Source organism: Leucopleurus acutus (genome assembly GCF_964270905.1).
Source record: "Leucopleurus acutus genome assembly, chromosome: 20".
Classification (NCBI taxonomy): Eukaryota; Metazoa; Chordata; class Mammalia; order Artiodactyla; family Delphinidae; genus Leucopleurus; species Leucopleurus acutus.
Window position 1 is genome coordinate 34,183,947 of NC_139162.1, and position 12,245 is coordinate 34,196,191.

The window sequence follows — 12,245 nt, forward strand, 5'->3', positions numbered from 1 at the left end:
TAATATTTATTATTATTTTTTGTGCAGCAGGGGGTAATCTGAAGGCTTTTTTTTTTTCGAGGGGTGCTGAGCTTCCGCGCTCCCGACCGCCTCCCGGTCTCCTCCCCCCCGAGACCCCCTCGACTCCAGCCCCGTCCCCCCTCCTCAGATGGGTTCATTGTGAGCTCCGCACCGGGTTGCGTAGCCGGACGCCTGCAAACTTTGCACAAAAATCCGGCAAGGGGCGGAGGAGGAGAAGGAGGAGGAGGGTGAGGGTGGCGGTGGGGTGGGGGAGGGAGGGAGGGAGGGGGCCGCAGGGGCCGGGGGCCGGCGGGGGGTGGGGAGGAGGAGGGGGGCGGCTTTTTTTTTTTTTTTTTTTTTGCATAACTCGGCTCGGCCGAGTGGCCTCCGGACTCCCCGCGCCGCTGGGACCGCTGCTGGGACCGAGAGCCCCCGGCTGCCGCATTGCAACAGGCAGGGCCCCGGCGCGCCCCCCGGGCCTCCCCCCGCCCCGGAGCGGCCTCGGCCGGCCCGGGCCGCCCCCCCCAAGGAGGCCGCCCCGGACCTGCGATCCGCTCCCCACAGCTGCCGACCCGGCTGCAAAAAAAAAAGTTTCCGAGAGGCAGGAGGAGGAGAAGGGGGAGAAGGGTAGCCCGGAGCGGCGGGGGGCGGCGGGGGGAGCCGGCCGCGGAGGGCGACGGAGCGCCGGGAGCCCCGGACATGTCCAGGCGGAAGCAGGCGAAGCCGCGCTCGGTGAAAGGTGAGCGAGCGAGGCCCGGCGGAGGCGCGAGCGAGCAAGGAGGGAGGGAGCGAGGGAGGAGGGACCGGCGAGCGGGCGGGCGGCCTGGGACCCGAGCGAGCAAGCGGAGAGGAGGAGGAGGAGGCGGAGGAGGCGGAGGCGGAGGAGGAGGAAGAGGAGGGGGAGGAGGAAGCCGCGAGCCGGAGGCGGAGGCAGTGGAGGTGGAGGGGGGCATACCGCGGACACCCTACCCGCCCGGACCCTCTCCGGGCCCGGCGCCGCCGCCCGCGGGGGACCCGGGCCTGGGGGCGCCGCTGAGGAGCCCTCGCTGCTCCCTCTTTGCGGGCCCCGGGCCCACGTGGCCAATCAAGGGGTGCGGGCCCGACTTGGCGGGGATTGCGAATCTCGGCGGCGGCGGCGGCGGGCGGGCGGCGGGAGGAAGGAAGAGGCGGTGAGGATGGGCGCCCAGGAGGTCGGTAGCTCCGAGGCCGCTCTCGCTGGGCCCCGGGCCTTGCCGCCTTTCCTCTGTCCACGCCTTGTCGCCCCGGGAAGCCGAGGGCGGCGGGCGTTGCTTGCGCGCGCCCCGGGCCCCGGCCCTGGGCGCCGGGCGCCCCCTCCCCGCCCCCTGCCCAGGCCGCCCTCCCGGCACGGGCCCCCATACTTCCTGCCTCCTCCACCGAGGCCAACCGGGCCGGGAGCCTCCGTCAGGAGTTCATTGTCTGCGCAGCGCCGGCGGGACGCTGGTCCCCAGGGGAGCGCAGCGGCTGCCTTGCGCGCCCCTCCGCGGAGAGCTCCCGCGACCCGACCCCGGGCACCCACACCCTCGTCACCTAGGCTGGCTTCCCGTTTCAGGTCCCCGGAGTGCACACGTTTGTGAGGACACACAGCCCCACATCCCCCTCTTCTTGTCCTTGTCTCGCATTCTATTTCTACCGAGCGCCCGCGGGCCGAGCGGGGCCCTGGAGAGCAGAGGCCCCGGGGAGATGCCGCATGAAGGCAACTGAGCCCCTCCCCTGTCCTCTCCCCACCCGCTGCCCTCTCCTGGCCTCGTCTGCTGCTTTGTCCCCATTCCAGTCTCCCCCGGGTGGGTGCCCGGCCTCCCCCGTCCCCCGCGCTGGGAGATGACAGAGGAGGGACAGGATGAGAGCCGCTACGTCTCTGGAGCCAAAAGTCCCGAGGCCCTTGTCCTCTCCCAATTCCCTTGATGACCTCTGGCCCGAGCCCAGTTCTGCTCTGAAAAGTTCATTTCCTGGAGGCCTGCGCGGGAAGGCGCAGGGGCCCCTGCTCCCTTCCTGCCAGCCTTGCTCCTGGCTGGAATGGCTGGGGCTGCATCTGGCAAGGAAGGTCTTGAGACACCCGCCATTGCTTTCCTTCCAAAGTCCCAGGAGATCGCGGGCACTCGGTTCAGCAGAGATTCTCCCTGTCATCTTAGAAGCGGACCAACTCAGTCCAAACTCAGCAGCCCGCTTGCTCCCTTTCCTCTTTTTCCTTGAGATAAGTTGGTGTTGTTCCCCTCACTCTGGCAGGCATCCCGGTCCTGGATAGCCTGACCTGTTCCACAGAACTGGAGGGTCTAGAGGGTGTTCTGGTTGAAACCAAAATGGAGACCTCAGTAAGGGGACAGGAAAACGCTAGATGTTTGTCCTTTTGCTGAATAGAAGGGTTCTCGGTTTGAGATAATGTTTGATTTCTTTTCTCTTTCCTTGGCTCACTGCTCACTCCTTCAAGAGCCACTTAAGGTGGCCCAGAGGAAAATGTACAATTGGAGTCTCTGGTTGGAAAAACAGTTTTATCCAACTTGGGCAGTTGATTTTGAGTTAAATCTACGTATAGAAACAGATTTTTCATAGAGGAAGATGCAGAGCGTACCTACCTCTAACTCGAACCCATGCCTCCATACCTCTTTCTTTTAGAAGTCGAGGCACAGAAAGCAAAGGTAGAGCAATTTGCCGGGAACAGATGGGTGGGTGTTTCAGAGTTGCTGGAACCTAATTCTAAAACCACTCTGCGTATCTCTAGAAAGACTCAAGAGTCAGTCTTCAACCTTTCATGGAATGAGCTTGGACATGATTTTTAATGAATGTCTGTCTCTCTCAATGTGTATATGTACATGTACAGCAGAGAATTCAAACTAATTGATGGGGGGAAGACAGCAAAGTGGGAACAAGACTAGTGTAGGCATTTTGAGAAGCGTTGTAAATATCAACCACACAGCGCCTTGCCTTTCGGCCCTTGGCGTGTGAGAGCCTCTGTTTCTTCTCGCGATTCTTTGCATTTTCCAAAAGCAGCTCCAGCCCTTGTCTCTCACCATTTTGCCATTTATTCAGTTTACTGGGGTGAACAGGGTGGAGATGCCGCCACTTAAGGGGGAGGAATTAAGAGAGAAGATAATTTGAACAGATAAGAGTTACAGCAGGTGATGGATTGATTGCTTTTCAAGAACTGCCTCCCCTCCCCCCCTTTCTCAAGCAATATTCAAAAGTGTGTGCTTGAGTGTGGACAGCTCCTTATCAAGTGTTTAAAATGACAAGGTCTTCACCTTTAAAGATGCTTCTTAAGGAGCAGTGAGACCTTTTAACTTTTATTTTATTTTGCCTCCACCGCTGTGTGTCAGGGCTAACGCAGAGGCATTGTGGACTTCCCCAGTCCGCACATCATATGTTGTGAAAGTTGCTTGGCTGTATAGCTCGTAATTGATCTAGCAAATGTGAAAGCCCATAGCAGGAAGGAAAGACAGAAGTGTAACAATTTCTAGTGGATGCTCAGAAAGTGTGATTTGCAAGCAGGGCATGACAGGTCTTAGTGGGGACGTCGCACCTCCCACTCAGAGACACAACCTCCCTTCTGGAGTGGCGTCACTTGTCCCCCCTGGATGTTTGTCTTTCTTTGGAAAACCCAGCTCCCAGGGTGGACACCCAACAAATAGAGAAGGGTGCTAGGCAGTAGGGCAGAGGGGAGAATAGCCTCGTTGGTTGTCAGAAGCCCTGTGATTTTTTAAAAAAAGAACCACACACACCAAAAAAAATATCAGTGTTACAAAAGTCACATTTTCTGACCGATTTCTCCCTCCCGACACCATCCTCTCCCTTTCTGTCTCCTGGTGGTGTGGTGTGGCTGTTGTGAGATGATTTGTTCCCTTTGATAATCTCGGCCTCATTCTCCGGGGTTGTTCCCATCACATCACACCGATGTTATTTTGGCCAATGATATCAGGTGGTTTGTTAACCTACTCCCTTTACCCACACTGCCTCCTCAGATCCACAAAACAGCCTCTCCATTTATATGGAAAATTAATACATCTATTTTCCCAGGCTCAGCTTAAAACTTTTGAATAATTGGTAATACTGTTGATTTCCTCCATCCAGCAACTGCCTGTTAATTACACTTCTTAATGTTAATTAGCACTCAGGCTGTGTCCATGGACCCGCCAACCACAACATCCCAAAACTACCCCCAGTGACTTCTCTGTGCTCCCCTCCCCTTCTCTGTCTTCCTCTCCTGCCAGCCCATAGCTCCTCCAAAGTCCATCTTATAAATTTGTTGGTCTAGGGACTTGGAAGCGGTGTAGTTTGCCACTGCTCGTGTTTCCATGGAAATAATTGAGTTGTAATAAAAAGAGGCATCTGAGGTTACAGGTTTCTTGATTCAGCTGAGACCACATACAGGTGTAAATTGTCCAGATTTGTTTGGCTAAACGTACATGAGCTTGTAGGAAGGGCAAAACAAATCCTTTATAGGTTCTTTAGCTTTCTATGTGGATTGGGGCAGCTAACATTTAATCCCCCCTTCCTCAATTAAGTCACCAACTCCCAGCTTTGGGAGGACCTGTCTCACTCTAGAAAACAACCTTTATGTCTAGTAATTACTGTTTAGATTCTTCCACTTGTTTCCTTGCAAAAACTTAATAAGCAGTAAGATAACTATGTGTCTTGGACAGGAGGACCCTGCTAAACGTTTAACCATAAGGTGCTGAGTGTGCATCGCACGAAAGGTGCAAAATGCTGGTGACTTTACAGTCATGAAGTAATTGCGTAGAACCATCCTGGCACTGTTGTGGCCTGCTACAGCATGTTAACAGAGGAGGGGGAGGGGGAGGGGGAAAGTGGAGTGCAGCATCTGATACAGCGTTCCTAGCTGGAGACTAAAACTGCAGGTCTGGTTCAGTCTAATAGAAAGTTGCAATAATTGCTATATCGGTAGCCAGCTCTTAAGCTGGTGGCTCTGGAATTCTTCCCCTGATGTAGGATTTAATAGTCTGGCAATTAGATGCATTGATTTCTCTTAACTGTTCATTTGGATGTGTAAACGAAAGAAACCTGCCACCGATGGAGACGGGCCGCCTGGCTCTTGGAACAAGGCTGATTTAGGAGGTGGTGGTAGGAGAATGGATATTTCAAGGCAGTGTTGGGGCCAGTTCCCTCTTCTTTTAAAATTTCAGCCCATTTTGCAGTAAAGTGAATAGCACCAGATTTTCAGATACTGTTTAAAAATAAACAACGGTGTCCAGTTCTGTCTGAAAAGTAAAAGCATCCTCTTCTGCAGATGTGTATAGAGTAATGTTTCTGTCTTTGAGTGAGGGGACTCACTTGCGTATTTTCGGCAGATGGTCTGTTAGGTACCAGAGGGAAAAGTCACAAAACACCTTGGCTTCGAGTTCCAGAGGGACCTCTTGCCAGAAATGGAGTTAATTCTCTCTCCCCCTCCTAGAGGCCTGGGGTCACCTAGACCACAGTGGCTCTGTCAAGCCCTGAAGAGGTGTGGGGACATGGTATCTTGGACCCCTTGGCAACTGGTGGGCTATGTGACTTCAGTGGCTTGGAGAGTGGGTAGGTCGCAAACGTTAGCACCTCTTAACTCGCTGCTCCTGGACCTGCAGGTTTCTGTAAGCGTCACTAACTTCTGACATGCAGGCATCTAAAACTGCCTTGATGGTGGGCAAGCAGAGCAAGGCTAGCCCTATCTTGGCCCTATCTTTTTTTTTTAACGGAGGTGGATGGGTGGGTTTAGTTAACTCTTTGTTTGCCCGAGGTTAAAATGGACTTACCTTTCCTGGACCTTGTCCATGGTACACTGGTATTTGCAAAGAATATTATCTTCACGTCTCGAAAATGTTTGCAATAGCTATCAGGGTTCCTTTCTGATCTGAGGGTCCAGGGTAATTACAACAGAATGCCTTGAAAACTCTTAGTGGGCTCCCCGTTACTGTGGGTAGCCGGGGAAAACCTTGATACACCTTGGTTGGTGGATTTGACAGTTTCTGCAAATTCCTGCATGTTAGTTGGTAATCAGAGTAGTTTTGCACCCAAAATGGACTAATTAAGCCTGGATTGGTTATATTCCAATTGAAGTTTTTGGCGCCGTCAGCTCCCTCTGACTGTGGGAGAGGGTAGGGTGGAGTGGAGCGGGGGAAATGCTGGTGGAAACTTTTGATACATCGCTTACCTGCCGGGGATGGGGGGGGGGTTGTACACTCAGTAAATAAAAATACTTTACCTCTTTCAAGGAGCGCCAATTAGCTGATTGCGCCGTGTGGCTGTCTTTAAGGAGAACGCTGTTTTACCTATCTTCTTTTACAAAGGTTTGATTTTTAATGTCTTGTGAAAAGGATTCTCTTTGTCTTGATTGCTGTCAGGAATAAAAGCATGATGGTAATATCCCTTTGAAAGCTATTGTATTGTCAGCCCTGGCTGACAGCGGGAGGGCCTCCCAGTGTTTTAGATTAGTGCTGTGAAAACACTGACATTTTCTTTGTTACATTGCTGTTGTTCTACTTGCGAAGTCAATTACACAATGTCAGAGCTCAGTTACGAGTTGACTTTGGAACTAGCAATGTCTTTTCATTCTCTTCTTAAAGATATAATTTACCTTTGTTGTTGTTGTTGTTGTTTTGTTTTCTTTTTCTCTCTCTTTTTTGACCTGCCTCCCTCTGGTGACCACCGCCTCTGCCCCCTAAGAGTCAGAACGTGTTAGCTAGGCAAACACACTCTGGTTTCAATCGTGGCAAGTCAGATTCAAAGGCTGCTACATCATTATCTCAGAATTCTTCTACTCATTCACATTTCAGTGGCTTCTTATTGATATAGTGACTACAGCAGCCAAGATACATAAAAAGCCCATCAAATGAGATTACGGTGTTGATAATCTCTTATCAAGTGGGTTGCTCTGGATTTGGGGTCCGTAAGGTTGGCAAATTCCAGGTTTTCTTTCTTTTTTTTTCCTGACCCGAGCTGAACCAAGTTCCTGGGTTGATGGTACCCCCAGCAAATAGTTCTTTGCTGCAGACGATTTATAAACATTCTAATCTCAGAGGCCAGGCCTGGTGAGTTTTAGACTTAGAATCTTGGATGACATCATGGTAGGGATAGAAGGGTCTCATAAGAGGACCTTGTAACCCACCCTTCTCCCACTGCAGACAGCCAATGCGAAATTATAAGGCTCTCTAAGGTACCTTTACTGGGTGCCCTTGAACTCAGGAGTGATTTTCATTCCTGTCTTAAGTGTGTGAAATCCTGCTGCCGAAGGGGAGGCAAGCTTGACATGTCCAAAACTGAAAATGGTCAGGGTGGGTGTTTTTATTCGTGTCCCTCCCCCTCCATCCCTGCCTTCTCCAGGAAGAGAAAACCAGAAATTCCTTAGTTCTCTGAACCTGGCTGCCAAAGAGGCAGCCACCTGAGAGCGGACAGAACTCGGGGCAAGGAGACTTCTGCCACTGACTCCAGATGACAAGGACGCTTCAGGAAACTCCGGCCGAGGACACTAATTGTGGGCCCCCAAAGTTGTTATTATGAACTGCCAGACAAGAGCCCGTGTTCGCCAGCAATTTGTCAGGACTAATTTTGTTTTTCTCCAATAATTGAAAATTAATGTCTTGAAGTGAAAGCAGATGTTCATGTCATCTTCTGAATTGGGATATAAAATGGGGCTCTGTAGATGGGCTCACTAATTTAACAGTAATTTCCCTCTCGCAGCTAATGGGGGTGTTGGGCTGACGCTACCTGAGGCTGGGGTTGGGAGATGAGAGCATCGGCTGTACCAGTTGTGCTGTCTGAGGTGGCGGGAGCATTCGTTTTGGAGGGAGAGCAGGGTAAATAAAAGTATTTCCTGGGGCTATGAAACCTGGAGAATTCGTTAATTTGAATACTCATTCGTGCAAGAGATATTTATTGAGATGATTCAAGGCTTTATGCTGGAAAAGGTGAGGGAACCTTGGTTCGGGAAGAGAGTGGATTCCTACAGGTTAGAGGATCCTCGGCGCTGGGTTCGTTACCTTCCCCTGGAGTGAAGCTGGTTAAAATTGCGGATTCCTGGGTCCAGATCCTGGAGATACTCACCCAGCTGGTCTGGGGAGGGGTTCAGAACTCTTCATTTTTTTTCCCTTTAAAAAAATGGAGGTAAGGTATACATAATGTAAAATTTACCACCTTAACCATTTTTAAGTGTCCAGTTCAGTGGCATTAAGTACGTTCGCGTAGTTGTGCAGCCGTCACCACTGTGAACTTTCATTTTTAGCCAACGCCCAGGTAGTGGTGGGTTGGGCGTGGTCTTAGCCCATCACCCTTGGAGGAGGCCATCCAGTTCAAGACCTCCGTTTTCTAGGGAGAGATGAGAAACAGAGGCTCCGAAGACGAAGTGATTGGGAGAGCTGGTGATGCTCTTCCTAGCTCTGGTGAGAGAGGGGAGACTGGAGTGCCCGGAGTCCGGGCAGGCAGATTAAGGCTCCATCAGGGCTGGTGGGCTGGGGGCTGGGCAGGAGGGGTGCTTAGGAGCTGTTGAGTCATCTGGTGACCACTCCGAGGATGAGAACATTTGTTCTGTCTCCCTGAGGGGCACTGTTCCTCTGGAGACTGAGACTGGCAGGTGTGAGGTTGCCCTGTGGCCCTCACACCTGCCTGCCGGGACCCAGATAGCCCCTCTGACCTACCCAGCCCTGCACACTTCAGGCTGGTTTGTCTGTGATGGGGAAGGGGAGGGACAGCTGTTGGGAAATGGTCTCGTTGTTGCCTTGATTTCCAGTTGCGGATTGCCCACCACCTCTGGCCCGCAGGTCTGGGTGCTGCAGACGCTTATACTGTTCTCCTTGGAGGTGCCAGGTGCCTTTTTCTCCCCCGTTTTTTTTTTTTTTCCTGAAATTGAAATTTGCCCTTTCGTTACCTGGGCATGAATTATTTTTTGCAGCGTTGTCATTCCCTATCCTGCTGTGAAGTTTATCTCTTCTGTTGATCCTAATTAAATAAAACATACTGTCCACCTAACTCCTGTTGCACTGAATTTTACCTGCCTGAGACAGAGTGATGGCCATCTGGGCTTGGTTAGGGAGCAGGGCATGGCTGGATAAGGGAGCTGGGATGGTAGTGGCTGTCACATCCTGGCTGGGTGTACCCCCTTGGCCTGGGGACTGCAGGACCTCATGGCCACCAGCAACATACAGCATATTTCTGGTTCCTGAACCTGAGATATTGCTTTGTCCCTAGCCCCATGGGGCTGCAGGTCTGAACTTGGGGAGAGGAAAGGCAATCACCAGCTCCAGGGAGTCCCCAGGGAGAGGGTGAGGGAGGAGAGGCAGGCTCCCAGGGCAGGGGGATGGAAAGAGGGAGCAGGCTCCTGTCGCCTGGGATGGAGGCTGCAGAGAGCGCTGGGTTCTCTGGGGAGCCGTGTCCCTGTCCTCTATCCCCTCAGGGAGAGAGGGACCGGCTAGGGGCCTGGCACACATGTTGGGAAGACTCTACTATTTTTGCCTTTGAACTTCTGGGGATCCTGAAAATCCCACGTTGAAGAGAAACCTTGGAGGCCACTTCCTTCAGACTTCTTGGAGTGTGTTTATGGCATCCTTATTTCCATCCAGCCTGGACTCACACACTTTCTGTCTCAGGGAGCTCACGACCTCTGTGGCACACCTGTGCATTTTCAGTTTGAATTTCACGTGTTCTTCTCTCTGTGAAGCTGCCGTCCGCCTCCTGTAATTGAGGTGCATTGGTTCTGGGTCTGCCTCCTGGGGCAACAGGGAGTAACTCAAATCTCCAGTCCTCAGAGCAGCCCTGTTGAGAGTTGGCAAAACTGGCCTTGCTCTACTTGTCCAGGGGGAGGGTTTCTTTATATAGGATGTAGTCAGCCTGGTGGGCTTCCAGGACGCCACTCTCATTCGCAGATGACCTTGACTTGGGCTTCTGGGTCCCTGTGTTGAAAAAGGATTTGTTAGGTGAATGAGTAAGTGTGTAAACTGTTGAGGGAATAAATGAACGGGTGGACAAGTGAATCAGTGAATAGTGAACAAATGATGGGTTAATGACTGGATGAATTCCTAGATGAATGAGTCAATGAGTGAGTGGGTCAACTGATAGGGAGCACAGATCATCTTTATGGGTGACTTGGGCTCACAGCTGACATCTCTGGTGGTCTCTCCTGCCCCCCCTTCCCCTCCCCCAGTCTCTATTCTGTTCAGGAGGTGGGACATGCTCTCTCCGGAGGACTGGGAACCCTCATGCCCCTTGGGGTTGGGATGCTTTGCACACATTCTCCCCCTTTATCCTCAGCCCAGATAGGGGCAGGGGTGTGTGTAGTACTCTCTGCTATGAGATTGTAGCTAGTTTATTGAAGCTACCATGCCAAGCGTTGTGCTGGATTGTAAAACATTGTTTTCAAATGATAAAAGCAATATGAGATTTTCATACTAACTTTAAATAAAACAGAACTTTCAATTGAGTAAAGTCCCTTCCTCTCCCCCCTTCCTGCCACAATCCTGAGGGGGCTTCAAAGTGGACATATTTGACCCAGCTTGGTGCTGGCCAGGACTCTGCAGTCCAGCCTCCATTAAGCGACCTTCAGGACCTTCTGCATCTTTCAGGGATGGTTTGCCCTTCAATAGCACTAGGAGTGAGGGATGGGTTGGGAGAAGCAAGGAGGAAGGAGAAGAATGGGATGTGTTTGTGGGGAAAACTGCCAATAAAATAAAACTCAGTGTAAAAAAGAAAGACCCCCTACTCACTGAAGGTCTGAGTCAACATTGATTTATTTCTCTGGAATGGGAGGGTTGCGGTTTGGAGGAAGCATGCTCTGTGATCTTGGGCAGGACAGCTCCCACTGTGGGCCTCGGTTTTCCTGTCTGTGAAATGGGATGGAACTGGTTGGGTTGGCTCTCTGTCTTAGATGGGTTAAGATGTTAATTCCTGGAACATAGGAATGGGAAAGCACAAGATGCTTTGGCTTTAAAATAATACAGACTAGAAAGATGTCAGATATTTTCAAGGTAGTTTTTAAAGTGACAGGTCTGCAGAGCGAGAACACTGAAGTGGCAGATGTAGGGGATCCGCCAGCAGGGCAGCTGGATCCTCCCTGGCTCCCCCTGCCCTTTTGAGGATTGAGGGGAACATTGGATAAGAGAAAACATGTCAAGAGCTTGACTGTGATGTCGGTATCTTTTCACGTGTCTGACAGTTCAGTCTGAGGTGCCCCTGGCTCTTTTGGCCCCAGGGCCTTTGCCAAGCATCCTTGGAGCAAGCCCCCCGATGCTCCTCTAATCCAGGGGCAACGTGGGTGGAGAATGTCCAGGTCCTACATACGCCCATCCGGAGTCGCCATCATGGCCGGCCCTGATTGTGGGGAGGATATGGGGGGTTAGTGAGCGAGCACTCACCTGTGCCAGGCCCTGCCTTCAGCTCCTCCCACCTGCCCCCCCCCCCCCGCCCCCAGTCAGTTCTCACAACAGATCTCTGACTTATCTTCTGGGCCTCAGTTTCATGGATGCACACACTGAGGCCCAGAAGTACCTTGGCCAAAGTCACATGGCTGGAGGGGCAGAGCTGGGATTAGCCCAGGGCTGGTCCAGCTCCGGAGCCTGAGTCAATAGCCATTCCCTTTACCTGTAACAGCCCAAGGGACCCGAAAAGATAACAGAGAAACTCATGCTCTCTCCAGGGGCTGGAGGAGTGCCTGGACTCTGGGCTGGGAGAGAGAGTCACAAGTGAAGGCACAGGAGGTCTGTCCTGCTCCACCACCCATCTGTATTCTCCTTTTGGGCTGTCCATATCGCATCTTAAAAAAAACGATTTACACATCTTAAAAATAATTTGATCTCTCCCCCTTCTCCCCCAGGGATGAGCACTGTTATCCACCGTTATTTTCCTCCCAGACCTCTTCTGTGGTGGACTTACACAAAAACATATGTATAGACACCCATGCATACATAATTTTAAACCTAGATAATATCGTATAGTGCTTGACTACACTTTCTCTTATTTGCTATTTCATAAAAGAGTGTTTCCCATCTTGGTTACACATTAGTATCATCTTAGCACTTAAAGAAATAACATTACCTGGGCCCCGCCATGGACCAAATAATCCAAACTCTTTGAGGATGGGGCCCTAGGTGAGTTTTTTTTTTTTTTTTTTTTTTTTAAAGCTTCTTGGGTACTTCGACTGTGCAGCCAGGGTTAAGAACCATTAGTGTAGGAGGCATCATCATGTTAGTGTTACAGACGACTCCACTTCAATAGCCATAATGCTGTAGAATGGGTGTACCAGCATTTATACA

General features: G+C 51.5%; 1 protein-coding gene across 1 annotated transcript in view; it reads left to right on the forward strand.

Annotated features, from left to right (window-relative positions):
* Window positions 1-349: 349 nt before the first annotated feature.
* Window positions 350-12,245, forward strand: part of ZNF423 (zinc finger protein 423) — a gene marked incomplete at its 3' end in the record, with an annotated part of 299,958 nt that continues 288,062 nt past the window's right edge. The window contains exon 1 of the mRNA XM_082861880.1: window positions 350-739. Within this exon, the coding sequence (XP_082718006.1) occupies window positions 700-739 (40 nt within the window). The 5' untranslated portion in view covers window positions 350-699. The remainder of the gene's footprint in view (window positions 740-12,245) is intronic.